The 23,695-nt window shown below is 37.5% G+C and overlaps 1 protein-coding gene across 1 annotated transcript in view; it reads right to left on the bottom strand.

The window, feature by feature from the left end:
* Positions 1–10,590: 10,590 nt before the first annotated feature.
* LOC127861952 (CXXC motif containing zinc binding protein-like) overlaps positions 10,591–23,695 on the bottom strand; it is a 33,345-nt gene continuing 20,240 nt past the window's right edge. Inside the window, exons 4-7 of the mRNA XM_052400727.1 lie at positions 15,180–15,261; positions 12,895–13,004; positions 11,243–11,308; positions 10,591–10,819 (exon numbers count right to left, since the gene is read on the bottom strand). Of these exons, the coding sequence (XP_052256687.1) occupies positions 10,739–10,819; positions 11,243–11,308; positions 12,895–13,004; positions 15,180–15,261 (339 nt within the window). The 3' untranslated portion in view covers positions 10,591–10,738. The remainder of the gene's footprint in view (positions 10,820–11,242; positions 11,309–12,894; positions 13,005–15,179; positions 15,262–23,695) is intronic.

The following is a 23,695-nucleotide window of genomic DNA, read 5'->3' as shown; positions in this document are numbered from 1 at the left end:
ATGGACACACTGTGCTACTTAATTCAATATAATTGCAATAAAACTGTAATCTTATATATTTGTATTTAATACTTATTTCAGATTGTATTATTGAGCCATTAAATAAATCAATCTGAGTAAGTTTCCTCGGGCAATAACTCTGGTCTCTAGAGTTTTCATGATTCAATATAGCAACGAAAGCCATATTAGGAAAAATATCACCCACCCCCAGTTTGAAATCAGACGAGATATAATTGGGCCACATTGTCTATATAGGTTTAGTACACATTTTGGAATCCGTGTGACAGTTTGGGACACTGTTATTCCTGTTTTTCATTAAGCAAACATATATCCAACACAGACAAATCTGGAAACTCGATACAAAGACAATATATGTCACACGATACTTTATTTGTAACAAGTTTATTCTAATGACTAGTACTCTCATACAAAACAGTATTTTCAGTCAGAGTCTACGTCAGTAATGTTGTTTGCTCCCTGATTTGGAATGTTCTATTTGTATGCTCCCCAAAAAAATTTTGGGGGGAGCATATAGTCGCCGCTTCGTCTGTCCGTGTGTGTGTCCGTCCGTGCACAATTTTTGTCCGGGCTATTTCTCAGCAACTAATGACCGAAATTCAATGAAACTGTATGGGAAGCTTCACTACCAAGAGGAGATGTGCATATTATCAGCGGGTTCTGGTCGGATGATTGTTCACAGAGTTATGGCCCTTTGAAATTGTCCATTAACTGTACATATAGTGCAATTCTTGTCCCCCCAACTACTAGACGTTTCCTTTAATCTAAATATATAGTGCAATATTGTGACAAAAAAACTTTGGGGAGCATCACCCGTCTCCGACGGTTTTTTGTTCAATCTGTGACAAAAAGATAAAAACGTCATTTTGACAACCTGTGAACAATTGTTTTACAAGTGTTAATTAACCAATGTTAATTGCACTGCAATGGGGGATATGTGCATTCTTGATTTGCACACAGTACTTTCGATTGCCCAAAATTTCGGGGAAAAAGTTCGATTCGTACTTCTTTCTAGTAGATGTTCGATTGGAGGCCAAAGACAGCTATCGACATGCGCAAAGATCGTTATGGAAACAATGCAAATAAATTTTTGGAAAGAACCCAATAACCGTCTGAGTATTTGCACCTTTACAAAAACACTACCGGAAGAGTACAGTGTGAAATGTGCATACAAAAATACTTTAATTATATGTGCACATATGTGTGTCGTTTATGTTCACTAGGCTAAATGTATGTGACGAATATTTGCTCAATTTCTTTTTTTAATTCAAACAGGGAGTCTAAATAAATTGTATATGCAGATGTCAATGACATAACGTGACATGGACTATGATTCGTCGTAATATTAACTGTATAACAGTATGCATATATTCAATGGAATTAATAACATAATTATTTACAACATTTTCTGTTTTATAAGATTTGGAATAATTGCTTTTAATGCGATAAATGGTGATATTTATGTACTAATGCGCGATGTGTTAATTAGTTTCGTACCAATCGTTTTCGATGCGAATATTAATATTTAAAAAACAGGATAACAACACAAATGACCGTTCTTAAAATATCACGTAGTATCTTATAAAATAAATTATTTTCGATTGTACCGGGCGCAATCATTTCTAAAATATAAATCTGATCAGGTTTATTGCATAAGGCGCTTGAGGAGTGATACGATTGCATTATGTTATTACATCTGTGTAAATAGATTGCATACACAAGTGTTTTAATTTCTTAACACAAACTTAAATATTGTTCGTTTATAATTCATTAAATTTGTTCGAATAAATGGTTAAGAGTCAAAGTTCTGATTTATGCTTTCAATGTAAACAGTTTTGTCTCGACAAATACACAAATAAACACAATTTAAAATTACACACGTTTTGGATGTTGCATAATCGTTATTAATTTTTGTTCACGGCTAACTACTTTTCTTAGCAACAATACATCAATCATAGATCGCATTCATGCGTTTGTCAGATATGCATGCTATTATAAATAGTTCCCCAAAGGGATGCATATGGTGATCGCTTCGTAAGTCTTTCTGCCCTTTCGTCCGTCTTTATGTCAGTACGTCCGTAGGTTAATACAGCTTCTTGTCAGAGCATAACCCAAAGAATATTAAAGGGAGTCAAATGATACTTAACTTAATATATATAGGGAGTTGAGAGGAAGTGCTGGTGCATTGACAAAAATTATTTCTTAAACAAGAGGGCCTGAAAGGCCAAAAGTAGCTCACCCGAGATTCGAAGGAACTGACATGTTATGTGCAGCTCAAGATGTCATTAGAACAAATGTTCTAACAAACTTTCATGAATGGTGAACACCCTGGCGGCCACGTTTTTCAAAAGACCGGAGCCATTTTCGTATACATCCAAGATATCATTAAAAAAATATTCTGACCAAGTTTCATGAAGAGTGGACAATAAATGTGACTTAAAGAGTGTTAACACGTTTTTACAATAGCCATATACGGAAAATGCACCGCCCCCTGGTGGCCATGTTTTTCAACCAACTGGAACAATTTTGAACTCGTCAAAGATATCATTTGGACAAAACTTCTGACCAAGTTTTATGAAGATCAGACAATAAATGTGGCCTGACTGGCCTCTAGAGTGTTAACAAGGTTTTACTATAGCCATATAGCCATAAAAGGAAAAATGCCCCGCCCCCTGGTGCCCATGTTTTTCAACCAACCTGAACTATTTTTCAACTCATCTAAGATATTATTGGGACAAATCTTCTGACCAAGTTTCATAATGATCGGACAATAAATGTGGCCTCTAGAGTGTTAACAAGGTTTTACTATAGCCATACAAGGAAAAATGCCCAGCCTCCTTGTGGCCATTTTTTTCGACGAACTGGCATCATTTTCGAACTCATCAAAGAAATCATGAGGACAAATCTTCTGACCAAGTTTCATGAAGATCAGACAATAAATGTGGCCTCTAAAGTGTTAAAAAGTTTTTACTAAAGCCATATATAGCCATATAAGGAAAAGTGCACTGCCTCCTGGTTGCCATATTTTTAAAGCAACAAGAATCATTTTCAAACTTGTCCAAGATATAATTGGGGCTAATCTTCTGGCCAAGTTTCATGATGATCGGAAAATAAATTTGTGGCCTCTAGAGTGTTAACAAGATTTTATTATAGCTACATGTATATAACGAAAAATGCCCTGCCCCCTTTGCGGCCATGTTTTTCAACCAACCAAAACCATTTTTGAACTCATCCAAGATATCATTAGGACAAATCTTCTGACCATGTTTCATGAAGATCGGAAAATAAATATGGCCTCTAGAGTGTTAACATGGTTTTACTAAAGCCATATATTGCAATATAAGGAAAAAAAACCTGCCCCCTGGTTGCCATGTTTTTGAAGCAACCGGAACCATTCTCAAACTCGTCCAAGATATCATTGAGATAAATCTTCTGACCAAGTTTCATAATGATCGGAAAATAAATGTGTGGCCTCTAGAGTGTTAACAAGGTTTTACTATAGCCATATTAGGAAAAATGCCCAGCCACCTAGCAGCCATGTTTTTTCAACAAACTGGCATCATTTTCGAACTCATTCAAGATATCATTAGGACAAATCTTCTGACTAAGTTTCATGAAGATCAGACAATAATTGTGGCCTCTATAGTGTTAACAAGATTTTACTAAAGCCATATTTAACCATATAAGGCAAAATGCCCCGCCCCCTGGTTGCCCATGTTTTTCAACCAACCTGAACTATTTTTCTATTCATCTAAGATATTATTGGGACAAATCTTCTGACCAAGTTTCATAATGATCGGACAATAAATGTGGCCTCTACAGTGTTAACAATGTTTTAATTTAGCCATATAAGGAAAAATGCCATGCCCCCTGGTGGCCATATTTTTTAACAAACCCCAAGCATTTCGAACCCGTCCAAGATATAATTAGGATGAATCTTCTGACCAAGTTTCATGAACATCGGACAAGAAATGTGGCCTCTAGATCGTTAACAAGGTTTTACCCAAGCCATATACAGCCATATAAGGAAAAATGCCCGGCCCCCTTGGCGGCCAATCGGAACCATTTATGAACTCATCCAAGATATCATTAGGACAAATCTTCTGAACAAGTTTCATAAAGATCAGACTATAAATGTGGCCTCTAAATGTTAACAAGGTTTTACAAAAGCCATATACAGCCACGTAAGGAAAAATGCCCCGCCCCTGGTTGCCATGTTTTTAAAGCAACTGGAACAATTTTCAAACTTGTCCAAGACATCATTGGGACAAATCTTCTGACCAAGTTTCACGACGATCGGAATATAAATTTGTGGCCTCTAGAGTGTTTACAAGGTTTTACTATAGCCATATAAGAAAAAAATGCCCAGCCCCCTTGTGGCCATGTTTTTCGACGAACTGGCATCATTTTCGAACTCATCAAAGAAATCATGAGGACAAATCTTCTGACCAAGTTTCATGAAGATCAGACAATAAATGTGGCCTCTAGAGTGTTAAAAAGGTTTTACTAAAGCCATATATAGCCATATAAGGAAAAGTGCACTGCCTCCTGGTTGCCATATTTTTAAAGCAACAAGAATCATTTTCAAACTTGTCCCAGATATAATTGGGGCAAATCTTCTGGCCAAGTTTCATGATGATCGGAAAATAAATTTGTGGCCTCTAGAGTGTTAACAAGATTTTATTATAGCTACATGTATATAACGAAAAATGCCCTGCCCCCTTTGCGGCCATGTTTTTCAACCAACCAAAACCATTTTTGAACTCATCCAAGATATCATTAGGACAAATCTTCTGACCATGTTTCATGAAGATCGGAAAATAAATGTGGCCTCTAGAGTGTTCACATGATTTTACTAAAGCCATATATAGCAATATAATGAAAAATGCCCTGCCCCCTGGTTGCCATGTTTTTAAAGCAACCGGAACCATTCTCAAACTCGTCCAAGATATCATTGAGACAAATCTTCTGACCAAGTTTCATAATGAACGGAAAATAAATGTGTGGCCTCTAGAGTGTTAACAAGGTTTTACTATAGCCATATTAGGAAAAATGCCCAGCCACCTGGCAGCCATGTTTTTTCAACAAACTGGCATCATTTTCGAACTCATTCAAGATATCATTAGGACAAATCTTCTGACCAAGTTTCATGAAGATCAGACAATAATTGTGGCCTCTATAGTGCTAACAAGATTTTACTAAAGCCATATATAGCCATATAAGGCAAAATGCCCCGCCCCCTGGTTGCCACGTTTTTAAAGCAACCAGAACCATTTTCAAACTTGTCCAAGATATCATTCTGACAAATTGTCTGACCAAGTTTCATAATGATCGGAAAATAAATGTGGCCTCTAGAGTGTTAACAAGGTTTTACTATAGCCTTATAAGGAAAAATGCCCAGCCCCCTGGCGGCCATGTTTTTCAACGAACTGGCATCATTTTAAAACTCGTCCAGGATATTAATGGGATGAATCTGCTGATAAAGTTTCATGAAGATAGGACAATAAATGTTGCCTCTAGAGTGTTAAGAAGGTTAAACTAAGCCATATATAGCCATAAAAGAAAAAATGCCCCGCCCCTTGGCAGCCATGTTTTTCAAGCAAACGTTACCATTTTCGAACTCATCCAAGATATCATTGAAACCAATCTTCTGACCAAATTTCATGAAGATTGGAAATAAATGTGGCCTCTAGAGTGTTAACAAGGCAAATGTTGATGCCGCATGACACACAACTCATACCGGGCTAATAAACGAAACGGTTAGTTTTCGTGTGAAGAGCAAAACTCCATAATTATCAAACAAAATATATATAAAGACCTCTTCAATTAATAGAAGACTGAAAAGCAGGGCGGAAATACAAGAGCCATAGCTCTTCAATATTTATGGAGTGACCGTCCATGAATTATTTTCTTATACAGTGCATAGCTACATTGTCATATCTGTGTAATTCATAAGTACAACAATATTGAAGGGATTCATACATACTGCATACTAGTATTGCCATTGAATGCGTTGTTAGGAAATGTTTAGGAAAAGGTACATAACTCTTTTTTCAATATAAACAGAGTTAGTGGCCTTTTGTTTATTCACTTATTCTGAGCACAACTCCATTAGTATTGAACGTACTAATAAAACCACATAATAAATTATATATAAATAGATTATAGTTGCAAGAAGAGCAGAGTACATGAACTGTCTTTAAAATTTTTGGAGTTCTTGTTCATTGATTTGTTTTCTTGCACATAGCATAGCTTCATAGTGTCAATTCATTTAAAAAAGTTTTGCTAAAAAAGTATAAATGGGATTCAAATAAAACTGCAGATAATGGTAAGGGTCATTGAGAGGACATGCAGAACTCAAGGACTGTAGCTATGTATTCAATATTTATGGAGTTATTGCCCTTTGATAATGCTTTTCTGTGTTGCCCTTTAATAATGCTGCAGATTAAAACTCTGTTGTATTGAGGGGATTGAAAATAAAACCACAAAGTCACATATAATGTTGACTTACATGTGAACAGAACAAGAATCATGAATCTCTCTTCAATAATTTTGAATTATCTGTCCATATATTATTTTACTTTTGCACGGCATAGATCCATGTCGGTGAAAGCCAGCAGTTACAGTTGAGTACTTCCCTTAATTTGATTTTGACGCCAAAATATTGCTGCCGAATTTCAACACCTTGATCAATTTGAACTGTTCGTATTCTTACATGTACATATAAACCAATCTGAATTTTTTAATATGAGCTCATCAAATATTTACAAGAGCCATGTTAACATGGCCATCCCTGCCAAATTGTGTTTGCTTGTATGAGAACATTTGTTTTAGAGAGTAGAATAGTATTTGTAAAACATGGCACCTGTGTCGTCTACTTATATTTCAAGGATCAATTAGTTATATAGTGTTGCAGTTATGCTGTAGATAATAAAATATATGGAAATGAAAGAAAGGGAGGTAATTAAAAGAAGACTATAAACAGGTTTTGTTCTTGATCACTGTATTTTTCCTTAAACTCATCTATTCATTTTACAGTGTTATGCTCCAAACACAAATTTACTATGAAATGAACACAAATTTACTATGAAATTAAATAAAGGGTTTATGTTTTAAGTTTCAAGTGAATCCCTTATATAGAAAGGGTTTATATTTTAAGTTTCAAGTAAATCCGTTATATAGAATTAGAGTTATGCTTTGGACAAACATTTACTTTGAAATCAAATAAAGGAAGATAATTCAAAAACTAAGGTAGATAGAGTTATGGTATTTGGTCACTGCACTCTTCCCAGTTGTCATCCGTTTATATTTGAAGTTTCAAGTTAATCCTTTCAGTAGATTTAGAGTTAATCCCTTCAGTAGATTTAGAGTTCTGCTACGGACTAAACGGAAACAAATTTACTATGAAATTCAATAAAGGGAGAAAATTAAAAAACTATGGCCGATAGAGTTATGGTTCATGTTCTTTGCACTACTCCTAGTTGCCATCTGTTTATATTTCTAGTTTCAAGTAAATCCCTTCAGTAGATTTAGAGTTATGCTCAGGACAAAAATTTACTTTGAAATTAAATAAAGGGAGATAATTAAAAACCTAAGCTAGATAGAGTTATGGTTCTTTAGTCACTGCACTACTACTTGCCATCTGTTTATATTTGAAGTTTCAATTAAATTCCTTCAGTAGATTTAGAGTTATGGGGGGTGGTTTGGGTGGAGTCTATTGTAGTATGTCAGGTAAGAGTTGTTTTGTCAAAGTATCAATCAAATCTGATCATAAATAACAAAGTCATGGCAATGTTAGCAAAATTTAATTATTTGACCTTGAGAGTCAAGGTCATTCAAAGGTCAAGATAAAATTCAACTTGCCAGGTACAGTACCCTCATGATAGTATGAAAGTATTTGAAGTTTGAAAGCAATAGCCTTGTTACTTTAGAAGTAAAGTAGATGTAAACACACTATTTAACCATATATTCAAAGTTAATAAGTAAAAAAAAGGGCCATAATTCCGTCAAAATGACAACTAGAGTTATGCAACTTGTCCTGTACAGTCCCCTTATGATATTTTGCGAGTGTTCCAAGTCTGAAAGCAATAGCTATGATACTTTAGGAATAAAGTGGACCAAAACACAAAACTTAACGAAATTTTCAATTTTTTAAGTATAAAGGGGCCTTAATTATGTCAAAATGCCAGTCAGAGTTACATAACTTTGCCTGCACAGTCCCCTTATGATAGTTAGTAAGTGTCGCAAGTATGAAAGCAATATCTTTGATACTTTAGGAATATAAAACAAGAGGGCCAAGATGGCCCTAGTTCGCTCACCTGAGAGGAGTCGGTTCATTCAATCTTTATCTAATGTCAAACTTGACCTAGATATTGACCAGACAAACATCCTGGTCAAGTTTCATCATTATTGAACCAAAACTCTGGCGTACATGTAGGGAGTGTTTTTGTAAGATTTGAAATGGTGACCTATCATCAAACTTGACTGAGATCTTTCAGCAACTTTGATAAAGAATGCTTGAGAAATGTAAATGCTAGAGTGTTAACAAACCAAATGTGGACGGACGGACAGCGGACAAAGACCAATCCAAAAACCTCACCTGAGCAATCAGGTGAGCTAAAAAGTGTGTTTCACCGATCTGAGCCATTTTCCAACTTGTCCAAGAAATCAATAAAACCAATGTATTGACTAAGTTTCACGATGATTAGGCAAAATATGTGACTTCCATAGTGTTCGATCACAAGGTTTCTCTCTATATAGTCACATAAGGAAAACTGCCCCACCCCCCTGGCAGCCATGTTTATTGACCCATCGGGACATTTGCAAACTCATCTGAGATATATATAAAACCAATCTTTTCACCAAGTTTCATGATGATTGGGCAAAAAATGTGACTTCTAGAGTGTTCACAAGCTTTCTTTTACTAGATAAATATAAGAAAACTGCCCCCCCCCCCCGGCAGACATGTTATTCAACTGACCGGAACCATTTTCCAACTCAACTCTCGTATATCAAGGAAACAAATGTTCTGACCAAATTTCATGAAAATTGGGCAAAAAATGTGACTTCTAGAGTGTTCACATGTTTTCACTATATACATATAGAGAAAAATGACCCGCCCACTGGCGGTCATGTTTTTTCACCTCTCTGGACCATTTTCGAACTCGTCCGACATATCAATAAAACCGATGTTTTGATTTACTTTCATGATGATTGGGCCAAAATTGTGACTTCCAGAGTGTTTACAAGGTTTCTCTATAGCCATGTAAGGAAAACTGCCCCGCCCACTGGCGGCCATGTTTTTCAACGGACCGGAACCACTTTTAAACTCAACTAACATATCATTAAGACAGACATTTAGACAAAGTTACATGAAGATTGGGCATTAAATGTGACTTCTACAGTGTTTACAAGCTTTTCTTTTTTTTTGACCTAGTGACCTAGTTTTTGACCCAGCATGACCCAGTTTCGAACTCGATCGAGATATTATTGGGACAAATCTTCTGACCAAGTTTCATGAAGATCGGACAATAAATGTGGCCTCTCTTTACGAACAAATGTTAACGGACGGACGGACGACAGACAAAGACCGGTCACAATCAGGTGAGCTAAAAAAGTGGACCTAAACACAAAACTTAACCAAATTTTCAATTTTTTAAGTATAAAAAGAGCACATAATTCTGTCAAAATGCACGCCAGAGTTATCTAACTTTGCCTGTTGAGTCCCCTCATGATAGTTAGTTAGTGTACCAAGTTTGAATGCAATAGCTTTGATACTTTATGAGAAAAGTGGACCTAAACACAAAACTTAACCGGACGCCGACGCAGAAGCCAAGGTGATGACAATAGCTCATATATTTTTTTCAAAAAATAGATGCGCTAATAATTCCAAAATTAAGGTAGATAGAGTTATGGTTCTTGGTCACTGCACTTCTCCTAGTTGACATCTATTTATATTCTAAGTTTAGAGTAAATCCATTAAATAGATTTGGAGTTATGCTCTGGACAAAGTTTCGGAAGAAAGGACTGACGGACGGACAGAGGGATGGAGACTGTTACTATATCCCCGTTCAAAATTTTGGCAGGAATAATAAACCAAAATGTTTCAATAAATGAGGAATTAAAGTAGTATAATTTAAAATTCATTTATATTGGATTTGTGGTGGCATTATATTAGGAGGAAATGGGTATTATTGCACTTGTCTATCATTCATTTTCTCCAAGGATTAGATACTATTTTATTTAACAAGTTTTTGGACATGAATGAACATCTTGAGAAATCATGTTACCAATCATATTGGTTCTTTGGTACTCAAACTTTTTCCAACACCACTTGTCTTTTTAAAAATATTGCTAGTTAACATAAAAAAATGCCCCATAACATACATGATTAATTAAATATTTTTGCTTCTGTAGTCATAAGAAGCCATAGACTTCACTGGAAAGGAAGGTGTATACATTTTTTTGTTGTCATTCCTACACAGTCATTTAATTAATTTAATTAATCATCCTTATCCCTCTAATTATGCAATGTATTGTCCCAAACAGCATGCAAATAGCATCTATCTAGCAAAATGTCTAACTTTATTTGGATGTCAACATTTATTGCACACATTTTATTAATTCATAAACAATCCCAGAACAGAAATATTGGAAAAAGTCACAGGAAATTCCAATGGAAGATCTGTCATGGATAAATTCCCAACATACTATCACATATTTATTTGACACATACAAATTTGTGTTCTATTTCATAGATGCCAACTGATTCTCCTTTCTTCTCATCATAATCTACCCACTCCTGAAATACATTAAGTTGTCCATTTCATCAACTGAAACACATATTTGATCATGCATTTACATTGTAGGTGTCAAGAGAACATGATGGCCATTTGAAATAGTTATCTGAATATCAAAATAGCACACGTGTCTGGGACATTTTAAATTCAAAGTTTATATACACTAATATATCATTAAAAGTAATGAACATGAACAAATGCCACAATTCTACAAATTCCAACAAGACATTTTAAGATACAAATACAATACGCGATGTAATATGATAATATGATGGTATGTATTCATAAGCTTCTTGATTAAAGGCCTTTAGTTCATGACAGACAAACCACCATTTTACAAATCAATACAACTAGTACAACTTTTGACACAATCATTCTAAACTTCTACTGTAATGTTCAAGCCCTCATTCTAAATGCAAACTTACCCCCTCGGTCAATGACACCTCAGGGAACGGTGTGCCAGTCTCCTCCCCCTCAGCTGTGAAGCCAACCTGTAACATCAAAGATGATCAAATACTTTAATATTCAATTAGCACCATAGATGACAAATTTTAAACTGTATTGAACAATGATAACATTAACTTATTTAAAATAGGTATGAATAAATTTTATACTGTGAAAAACACTAACAAGTCAGTGGGTCATTAATAATGTCATTTATAAATGTTTTCTCCTTAAATAAATCATTACCGGTAGGTGTTTTCTTTTTTAGCTTAAGAGTAAGCTTTACTGAACTATTTTAGAAACAAAATCTAAATATATATTTACAAGAAAAGAAATTCATTTTTGATAACACAATGTACACACATTGATTTTCCAAGACAGTGATAAAAGCATTGCATACATATCATTAAAAGTTAATTAGTCTTAAGCACGACAACGCTTTAAAATTACCTACCGGTAGTTTTTACATTAACATCTTTAATCACTTCAAGTATGTAGTTCGAGTATTCATTATTTATCAACTAAAAGTATAAATGACAATACATAAGTTTACAGAAAAAAACACCCACAAATGAGTCTATGAATCTATCTTCACAATTTACTATTCTGTACGATAAAATATCTGACTAAAGAGAAACATCAAGAGAGACTGTAATGACTAAACGCTGCTCTTTCCTCTTTTTTTGCTTCCTCTTGAGACTGGCCCACCCTAAATTGTTAAGATAACAAGCAAATTCGTTGAATTGATATCCCCCGCCAATATACTTCTGGACACAAATATTTCTGGACGGATGTACAACACCAACGTGCATCATCCTCTGATTTATTTATATACTCATACCAAGTTTCAATGAAATCCGTCAAAGCACTTCCAAGATATGGCTCAGGCCACACAAAAAAAGCATTTTTTCAAGATACAAAGGGCCATAACTCCGTTATTATCCAATGGTGTACAATGCCATTTGGTCTGCATCATCCTCTTATCAATATGTATATATACTCATACCAAGTTTCAATGAATTCCGCCAAAGCACTTCCAAGATATGGCTCCGGACACAAAAAAGCATTTATTCAAGATACAAAGGGCCATAACTCCGTTACTAACAGATGGTGTACAATGCCATTTGGCGTGCATCATCCTTTTATTCATATATATACTCATACCAAGTTTCAATGAAATCCGCCAAAGCACTTCCAAGATATGGCTCTGGACACAAAAGTGCCGGCCGGCCGGACGGACGGAAAGACGGACGGACGGACAACGCCAAAACAATATTCCTCCGCCTATGGCGGGGGATAATTATAATGAATTTGTGTGTGTGTGTATGTTAGCAAAATATACCCCAACCTCAATGGTATAATGAATGACGACCATGTTTGATTCTGACCTCTCAGTCTGGCCTCGACCACTGAGATAGGAATACGATTTATGCACACAACTTTTGCATGTCTGCAAAATGTGATCATTTGTTGCAAGTAACTTCAAAATTATTGATTAAAATAATGAATTGACAGACGTAACTGAGAACCATTATGCCTGACAATTTGGGGTGGGGGGTGGGGAGGAGGCAGGACACAAACCAATATGATATGTAATTTCCTAGTTAATGTCTCTACTGCTCTCACCCCTCACCCTTGGGGAGAAGTCCACTGGTTCTACCCCTCGGCAGTCAAACACGACAACAGTCTTGAACTGGTTGGAGTCCTCAGCATTATATGAAGAGATGGTGTCTGGCAAGATATCTGAATTATAATCAATCAGGGTCAGCTGAGTACCTAGTACATTGTACCTGGCTTAACTCTTTCAGTGCTGGAACCGAATTTTGAAGGCCTTTGCAAACAGTTTGGATCCAGATGAGACACCACAGAACGTGGTGTCTCATCAGGATCAAAAATGTTTGCTATTCTGATAGTATTCTTTGAAAAAAAAACGCAGAAAATGCTAATTTAAGAAATTCATCAGACGACATTTTAGCATACGACAAATTTCCCAGCATGCAAAGGGTTAAGGAGATTATATCCTGCCAAGAATACAGCATGCTTGATATCATTCCAAGTTTCAACTTACAGATTGCATTGTACCTTACAATAACTTTATCCTTCCCTATTGTGAAATACATTATATTCTTGGTTCTTGTTGCTTTATTGTAAAACATATCTAGTTTTTTATTTCTGTTAGTACATCATTTTTTCAGAGCTTACTGCAAAGTGCTTACCTCTATTTCACTTGATTACTATTACATATTTACATGGTCTTCATTGTATCTGTAAAATTATATATTCTCTCGTGAACGCATTGCTTTGTATGAATAATTGGGCAGACACCAAAAACAAGAGCTGTCAGAAGACAGCACGCTCTACTATTCGAGTGCTTGACAGTATAACGTAAGCCATCACGGGGAAATTGTTCATGTTCAATAAGGTCGAGGTAATATAGTCATATTCTAACTGGAAGAATAATTGAAACATATTGATCACTTATGTTTTAAAGAAGTTGTACTTTATAGACGATTCTGAGTTCAGGTATATTTTCCACAATCTATTCAACATTTGTAAAGACATACAACAAACTAATAAGTAGGGATGGCATCGAGTACCTTTATCGGTATTCGAATATTCGCAAATCCATTCAATCAAATATTCGAATAAAACGGCTGGATTGATTTAACTTTTGTTACTCAGTTTCGTATCCAGTAGGGATATTAAATATAAATTGACACAGAAATACAATTGAATATTAAATTGTTGTGTTGAGAAATAGAAAGAAAATATAGCTTAATTGTAGAAACAAACTTTGAAAAAGCCTATTTCGAAGAAATATATCAGAAAAGAGTGAAATTGTTCTGTGTTAACTTCCATTGTTTTGTAAGTTGTATCCGTTTGCCTAATACGAGGCTGTTTATTAACGTTGCTATCGAATAATTGTATTGCTGTCGGCTAATACTATGACCGATACTGTAATCGGGCACAATTTTTTTGTGTGGAAATTTTAAAGTAACGATAGCATGTACGTTTATATAAAGAAACATATCAAGAAGGCATACAAAGTACAACAAATATTCAAGAACAAATATAAGGAAAAACATCATGTCATAGAATTTTATTTTTATTTGAAATTTTAAAATAACGATATCATTGACAAACAACAGTTCGGGCCCTTTCTTAGAGTGTGTATATTGCATTGCGCATTTTGAGTAATTCACACATTTTAATGGCTGTTCATACTGTGATCACAGAAACTTAATTATTATTCGCCAGTCAATTGAAGCCGTTAATTGGCACCCCATTGACAAACAACAGTTCGGGGCCTTTCTTGGAGTGTGTATATTACATTGCGCAATCAACGCTGATACGGGCCGCGTTATCAGTTTGACATGAAGAACGTCACATCCTACTGTTAATCCCAAATGATTTCGGGTGCCAATTAGTAATCAGCTCGAAGGTCATTAAATGTTAGGGCGATTGCGTTTGAAAAAAAATGCGAATATGCGAACATCAATTCTGTTATTCGAATACTGACCATTCAATCGAATATTCGAATAATTTTGCCATCCCTACTAATAAGATTTTATTTCAAGTTTGATAGCAAAAGCCTGGGTGGGATGGCTAAGTGTAGTAAAGAATCCATCTGTCAAATGGGCCAACAAGTTTCTGAAGAAATGTCATCCACTGTAAGGTTTTGTGCATGCATGGTTACCTGCACACAAGCAAGACAGACAAACCAGCGTGTAATAAGATCCTTAGTACTTGACAATGGGTCATCAAGTCATACACATATTTACAACTGTTATTATCTTTAGGTGAACAAACAAGTTAATCCATTTGTTCTAATACATTCTTAAAACCAGTAAAGTAAATAGGCCAAGGGATCCCATTCTCCTCTACTCACTATACTGTCAATCCTGGGCCTATGCGTACCTATGGAGTTCTCCCTTGAACAAAGTTTACATTTGAGCACAAGACTAGCATGGCCGCGACCACCTTTCAATGGAGCACTCTCCTACAAAACAATGAATTGAAAACAAAACAATTAGACTTGATGAACATGGTAAAGACCATACAATATACTTTATACATAGGAAGAAAGTAAAACAAATATTCTAAAATAAAATTCATTTTAATTATTAAATGCTTACCTGCTATCCCTAGCTATACCTCCCCAGGTGGGTTAGCTTCTCCAGAAATCTTCAAGTGCCGGAATTCGGCCACCTCTCCTACTGAAAACAGATTCAGGTTAAACATAGTACAATGTAACTTAACCGGAAATCAAAAACCGTAACTCATCTTACTTCTCATACAATTGACCAGTCGCCAAATTATCGATCGCTCCGCCCACATAGTCACGTGGTCTAGTGATTAGAAAACTCCGACAAGCAGATCGCAATTATAGCGCATTACGTGAGTGAAATACTATACTTGTAACGATTTATCATGCTCTTTTTATTTAAGCCGCACACTTAACTAAACTGCTTTGTACAACTTTAATACAATCATAAATGCTTTAGAGAGAAATGGCGTAATCAAAATAAATGAGTTAACTATCAGAAACGTTTCTTATACATATTATAGGAAGTTGATGAAAAATCAGTGGTAAAAATGAGCATTTATTTCATATTGATTTTGAACTTGGATTAAAACCGTCTGGCAGTGAATCCGGTTGCTATTCATATATCATTTTGAAAATATTTTTATTAAATGCAAATGACACATCCATATCATGATGGGTTTTTTTGTTTATTAAAAATGTTTAGATCTTTGTTTTATTGTGTTATTTTTAAAGACACCGATTTTTTAAATTAAGATATAAATTAAATTTTGATTGTAACCATATTATAATACAGGCCTAATTTCGTGGTTTCATTAACAGATCTAATATGCATTTTATTTCATTTATGTTTAATGGGAACTTGCTACATTTCACTATCGAAAAATGAAATTTTGGTATTACGGTGCTGTTCACGAACATTCGAATTGAATACATTTAGCATATTATGCATTTGTTTATTTATAGCAAGATGGCCCTTATAAGTTACATGCTACATGTCTGTGTTTTGCTGTCATATTTTGTCGATCGAATGCTCGGTTCTTAAACGCCATATCATTGGCCAACACAATCAGAACAACCAACCAGATGACGCGTTATAAAATTAAAATGGTGTACATTTGTAGATGAAACACCGAGTGACATATAGCGAGAAAGTCAAATTTAATTGAATATTAAAGTTATTAGCCGAGCAGGAGATCGGTTAGTTGTGTAATCACGTTGCTTTTACTGTCTTTTAACGAATCCAGTTGCATTTTGTCGGCAACTGCATGGGAACATGTGTGTTTTCGGTGAAAAAGGTCACGTTCAGTGTTCCACAATCTTTCAGCAATAGACATATAGTACGTTTCATACCTTGTGTATATATAATACCTATACGAGGGTTATTTTTTCAAACTGTGTATTTTGTCAATATTTGTTGTTGAAAAGTCAAACCATACACATTAGGTGTACATTTAACAATCTGGAACTTCTGGGGTAAGCTCGGGGGGGGGGGGGGGGGGGTAGGGTCCGGGGGGGGGGGGGGGCAAATTTATGATACTGCTGCCTGTGCAAAAACCATTATCATGTTTTTCAGCCAGAGATAGTAGAAATGTGTCCTCATACAATCTTCGTTAGTACAGTATTGTACTTAGTTTCTGAATAGGACCAGTACATTACGCCATGGAAGAAACTACTGTTTGAGCAACCACAAAAGGACCCAACATATATAAATTGTCCTGTTGACACTCAAGAGAACGAAGATAGAATGAAGAAAAGGTGGTCGGATTCCTACAGAAAGCAGCTTGAAGCACTTCAGAAAGTGGAACATTATTAATATACGCCCACGAAGCCGAAAGAGCTCTTAATTCATGCGGTCTAATCTTCAAAAGGGATAAATCCCTAGTTGAGAGAGATGAATACGCCTTCTAAATAGTCGAGGCTACCCAACGAGAATTCGAAGCCTCAGACACACCCCCCCCCCTTTTAAAGGAATAAAAAGTCTCTTACGAGAACCTCGAATAGACTTTACTCTTAAGATAGAATTTTAACGCCCTGACCGGGCAAAGAAGTCTATCATCATCTTCATGTCCACAAGTATTAGAAAGATTTGGAACTTTGAAGGGTTAGAAGCCATAGAGGGGAGTTGATTTTTAGCAAGGAATCCTGGCTGACATAACAAAATTACAGATCCGTATGATAAAAGCCATAATAAGACGGAAGTCTTAAAATATATATTGGAACTGTTAATAAGCCCGGTGAAAAAAAGGTTCATAGTAAGCTCATTAAGCAACCCAATAACACAAGCCAAAACCTCTTAAGAAGGTAAAGGAACGAAAAACATAATGTTGACGTTTCATAGCTTGGATCAGTATAAATATGTCTCTCTGAGATATGAAATTGACCTGTGAAGAAGTTTCCTGAAAATAATTGTACAGGAGACTTAAAAAGGTCGTAAAACCATAATCCCATGGTTCATTAATTAGTTTCCGTGAAATTATGGCAAAAACTCACCAAGAAGGCAAGATATTTCCAGTTCTGTCAAGTGGACGAATGTATAACAATCGCACACCCTGCTGGATCGATTTCTGTGAAATGCATTATTGACGTTGTTCAGTATTACACTGCGATCTACGATCGCATTACGCTTATTATAAGGGTTCGATGATAAACAACGTTCTTCGATTAACTTTGCATATACATACACTCAATTGTAAAAATACTGCCGCGCATGCGCAAATTATATTTTGATGTTCTTGCAAAGAATGAAAAAGTTCCTGGTTTCCAGACACAAAGAGTGATAAAATGTTCACCTCTGTGTCTGGAAGTAAACCACGACCGATGTGTGTTAGTTGAAACCGTCACAAAGGAATCGTGAACATGTTTTTTTTTAAAGAAAAACAGCTATAAAAAAATGCTTGCTTTTCAAGATGTTGATGTGCAGGTGATATTCATCAGAATAGCACATAATTGAGAACATCAGAATAAGTGGTTCTAGGTGATCGTCCCTAACCTTCCCTACTCACATCTGTATAAGATGTAAGGAAAGTTGTGGTAGAAGAGAAAAAAAACACTCTTGTCAAGAAAACTTCTAGTCTAGACACCACTTGGTTTCGAGATACAGGGAGTGAGAATGTGTTCCCCCCTGTGCCTGAATGTAAGTCACAACTGATGTGTTGTCTGTTGACACCATACACAAGAGTCTCGAAGATGTGACTGGAAATGAGATACAGCTAGAAAGACCGTTCGCATTTCTAGATTGTTGATATGTAGATGTGACTCCTGATGAGACCACAACCCCGAAACTGTCAGACTGAGTGGTTCCAGATGAGCACCCCACCATTCCTTGATCGCATCCGTCATAAGATACAAAGACGGTTGCGGAGGAAGAAGGGGCACTCCTGCCAAGAGAGTCTACTCGTCTAGCCACCATTTAAGATGTGGTATTAACTCCGGAAGAATTGGAATCTGTGATAACAGATTGTTCGGAGACCATTTCCAACAAACTTGAGAGGTTTGTAGCTTCTAGTCCGTTCATTTTGCTTATGATCAGATAAATCCTAAGGCACTTTCCACAGTTCTCCTCGTTTTGGAATGTCTTATTAGCTGATTCCAACGATTGAAATACTGGTAAGACAGTAGAACCAATAGGAAGGCGTGTATCAATGCGAGAAGCATCCTTAAAAAGCCTGTTGGAATCAAATTTACGGACTAATTTTCCGTGATAGAGATCGTCGAATTAGTAGACATCTCCGCAGGTCTTGGGCAATAATCATCACCAAGATTTTGAAATATCATTTCATTAATCCGATTAATTGATGACAAATATTAATCCGTGACATCATTGGAAACTGCCTCTGAATCGGCCTCATTGTCTACAACACCAGCAGTGTGCAAAGAATCAGCGGAAACAGAATTGGAAATACTAGACCTAGTATCATGCACCAGATTGCGAGTATCTGATAATGATGAATGACTATCCACCAAATCAACCATCTGATAATTACAACCGGAAAAAGACGGTAAATTATCAGGATTGATCGGTACGAATTGCCCAGACGAATCTTGAAGCCCTAACGTGTCCGGATTCGACGGTGTCGGAGCACGAGGTACCCGAAAAAGTAGTGTAGCCGATATCCGTAGAGCAGAGTAAGTATCTGTAGTAGTGAGACAAACACCATACGACAAAGTCTGCGAAGTAGTACCAGTCATAGCAACATTTGTTAATGTAAAACTGGAAACTGGATCTGGTACATAGGGTACCGCAACATTACAATCCGAGACAGGATAGTAATGTGTAAGATACGAGTAGTCAGAGCGAGACTGTCTACGTGAAGCATGATGACGAGCTTATACCTGCGAAGCCGAGAAATAGATCGGATGCAATGGGAACGACGTCTCGAAGAGTAACGTCTCCTAGAGTCCCGAGATGATCGGTATCGATCAAATCGACGCTGTGAATGAGGGTTACTCGATAAAGGAGATCGTGTACGACGTCTACATATATTGTCGGTACTAGTTGACGACCCAGATGCCTTTGAAGAAGAAGAGGATGAATAATCCGATGATGAATATCGATGTCTCTTCTTGATCGATGACCGGTGACCGGTGGTATTGACCGGTGACCGGTAGTATTGACCGGTGACCGGACCGGTACCACGGACCGGTGATCGGTGACCGGACCGGCCCAGGTGACCGGTGACCGGTACCACGGACCGGTGACCGGTACCACGGACCGGTGACCGGACCGGTCCCCGGTAGTATTGACCGGTGACCGACCCGGTGACGTACCGGTCATGCTATGACCAGTGTTATCACCAGGCAATGACCGTATGGCGGCTGCCAAATGGTCCGGCATTGGTAGTAGTCCTTGACCAATGCCATCGGGCATAAACCGGCTGACGGTTGTCACCATATGGTCTGATATTGATCGACTTTCTAACGAAGTTAGCATAGTAAGATCTCCATCTTGCCCTATACCCGGTGAATGATGTTGCGAATTCTCGTCCGTAGACAGTGGTAGGAATGATAGGAGGATTATCCTGCACCAAATGATGATTCTCTGGTATCGAAGAATGACTATCCGCAAAGTCAACATACTGATAATTAAAACCGGAAATAGACGGTGAATTATCAGAAGTGACAGGTACATAATTTCCAAAGGAATCTTGAACCCATGTGTCACGCATAGACGGTGTAGCAGCCGGGGGTTTCCGACTAGGAATAGTAGTAGATACCCTCGGTGCAGATAAAACAGCCGTTGTGGTGAGATGAACACCAGAATTGAAGGGCTGTGAAATCGGATCAGTCACTGCAACATGTGTTGACATCATACTGGAAACTGGTGCATAGGGTATGGCGACATTACAGGATAGTAATGTGACCGGTCATAAAAGTCGGAACGACAATGCTTCAGTGAAGCTTGTGTACGACCTTTATTCCTGTGATGCCGAGATCTAGAACGGCTACGACGCCGAGAGCTAGAACGGCTACGACGCCGAGAGCTAGAACGGCTACGACGGGAATAACGTCTCCTCGAGTATCGTTTCCGTGATGATCGATGATGATCATAACGATGACGTGAATGAGGACTGCTCGATGAATAAGAGCGTGTCCGACGTCTACGTCTACCTCTATCATCGGAACTAGTCGACGACGAATGTGCATTCGACGACGAAGAAGTGGAATAATCCGATGAAGACGAACGACTGTTTCTGATCGTTGACCGGTGACTAGAAACTGTTGACCGGTTAATGATCGGTGCATGTTGACCGGTGTCCGTTGACCGATCAGTTGACCGTTTACCGGTAGTACTGACCGGTGACCGGACCGGTCATCAGTAACAGATGACCGGTGACCGGTGGGTCGGACCGGTGACCGGACCGGTCTCTGTTGACCGGTGATTCGGACCGGTGACCGAACCGGTCTCCGTTGACCGGTGACCGTTGGGTCTGACCGGTGCCCGGACCGGTCTCTGTTGACCGGAAACCGGTGGGTCGGACCGGTGACCGGACCGGTCCCCGATGACCAGTCGTTGCCCGGACCGGTCCCCGGTGACCGGTCCGGTACCCGGTTACGTACCGGTCATGAAATGACCAGCGTAATCACCGGATAATGACTGTTGCCCGGACCGGTCCCCGGTGACCGGTCCGGTACCCGGTGACGTACCGGTCATGAAATGACCAGCATAATCACCGGATAATGACCGTATGGCAGTTGCCAATTGGTCTGTCATTGGTCGATGTCCTTGACCAATGCCATCAGGCAAAGAACGGCTGACGGTTGTCGCCATAAGGTCTGATGTTGATCGACTTTCCGATGGTAAAGTACGATCGCCATCCTGCCTGATACCCGGTGACTGATGTCTGCAATATGTCATCTGTGGTCTTCAAAGTCACCGGGTATTAATCCACTCTTGTATCTGCGACCATCATGTAGTCGATTATATGAAAGACAAGAGCAAAACATATTAAACAATAAAACTGGTCACAGACCAGATTATCATACGGTACATAAAATCATTATTTGCCCATAATGAAAATAATTAACATTCTCTTATTATTATTGTAAAAGAGAAAGTCAATAGTACCTATAACCTATAATACGACTTCCGAAGATCGTAAATTAAACAAAGTTTAATTCAAAACAGATTGTCATATGGAAAATAAAATCATTATTGCACACAATGGCAAACGATAAACATTCTGTCATTGTATAGAAGAACACCTATGCACGATCTTGACCAATGCTATCATGACTGATGCTGCAATTGATCATCTGACGTCTGCTGTAAAGTCACCGGGAATTTCTCATCTGATGAAGATTCATCTGTACGTTTTCTGCAAGAAACATTCTGCGACGGATTGCTTTCTGCCACGTCGCAACATCTTACGCACTAAAAACAGAGCATTTATGTTCAAAGGAACAATTAGTGCATGACAAACAAGTCTTGTGGGAAAGCCACGAAGCCTTAATATGCCCACACGAACCTCTAGTTTGTAAACTCATTCTTATTCTGAAAGTAGAAAAAGAAGATAATCCGCGTAAGAAAACAATGTAAAAAGAACAAAATAACTGAAATAATCAGTTACACAAAGTATTTACAATGTACGAAATTGTCAATAACTTGTTGACAAAAATCACGAAATTCTCGTGCTCAAATCATGAGCACATGGAAAAACCCGGCAAAAAGTGAATGACAATGAATTATCAACAAAATAATACAAGAAAAGATTTCTGAATGAAGCAGAAACGATAAATTATACAATTCATCAATTTCAAACCCAATTCCACCACGCAGAACTGAACTAAAAGTCCAAATTTAAAGCCGATAAAATATGGCGATCTGCACGGTGTGTTGTCCAGAAAAGTAAGATGAGTTACGGTTCTTGATTTCCGGTTAGGCTACATTGTACTATGCAGAGGCGTATTTAGGTGGGGGGCTAGGGGGCTAAAGCCCCCCCCCCCCCCCAGCTGGCTGGCTAGACACGATTTTTAATAAAAATGAGCCCCGTACAGTTTCAATCCACTTGTGTATTTCCTGTCATATGTCCCTAATTAAGCCATAAACAGCTGTCGATTTTTATGATTAGCCCCCAGGCATGTGTACAGACGATCTAACCTTCAGCTAAAGTGCACGCTTCATTGACTGTAAGTGATAAACTGCGCTATTTGATTGACTGAAGGAGATACATTCAACTAATGAAATTCATCCATACATTTAGCTATAGGTAAATGTTTACAAATGGCTACCGCATATGAGACTTGTAAAAAACAATATTTCAATGTGTAGCAATTAAAGAGTTTAGACGAACGCAATGGACAATCATAATTATTTTTTCGGTAATTTCTTTGAAGTTTTAATTGGTAATAGCTCTTAAGAGTGATAATCCTTTTGAGTAACCAGTTATTGCCAGTGAAATTCAACTGCACACTTAATGAATGGCAATTATTTTGTTGTTGTTTTGTTTTGTGTTTTTTTACAAATCGGGCTAACTGCTTTGATGTGCATCCATAGTTTTTGAAATTAAAAGACTCAAAAATGAAGAATTACTTTGCTTTATGAAACTAAATCATTTTCTAAAAGCGTGACAACATCGAGGCAGCAACACCCGAATTAAACTACACAAGAAACCTAACGACTCCCTTTGTTTACACTTTTGTGAACGAAATGGACACCCAATTCAATGATTTGCAGACTACGGCAGCCATGGGATTGAAGTTTATACCTGAACAAATGTGCTCCTCTCCTGTGCTAGTGACCTTGAATGGTTCAATGATAATCTCCCTTCCCCTCAGTCCCTGTCTGCCGAGTTGCACTTTATATGGCAGGCTAGGTGGAAAGGTGTACCCAACCCACCTACTACCCTTTAGGGCTCTGTTACACATTGTGATTTCCAGCTGTACCCCA

The sequence above is a fragment of the Dreissena polymorpha genome, chromosome 16 (assembly GCF_020536995.1).
Source record: "Dreissena polymorpha isolate Duluth1 chromosome 16, UMN_Dpol_1.0, whole genome shotgun sequence".
Classification (NCBI taxonomy): domain Eukaryota; kingdom Metazoa; phylum Mollusca; class Bivalvia; order Myida; family Dreissenidae; genus Dreissena; species Dreissena polymorpha.
This window is presented reverse-complemented; position numbering and strand designations above follow the sequence as displayed.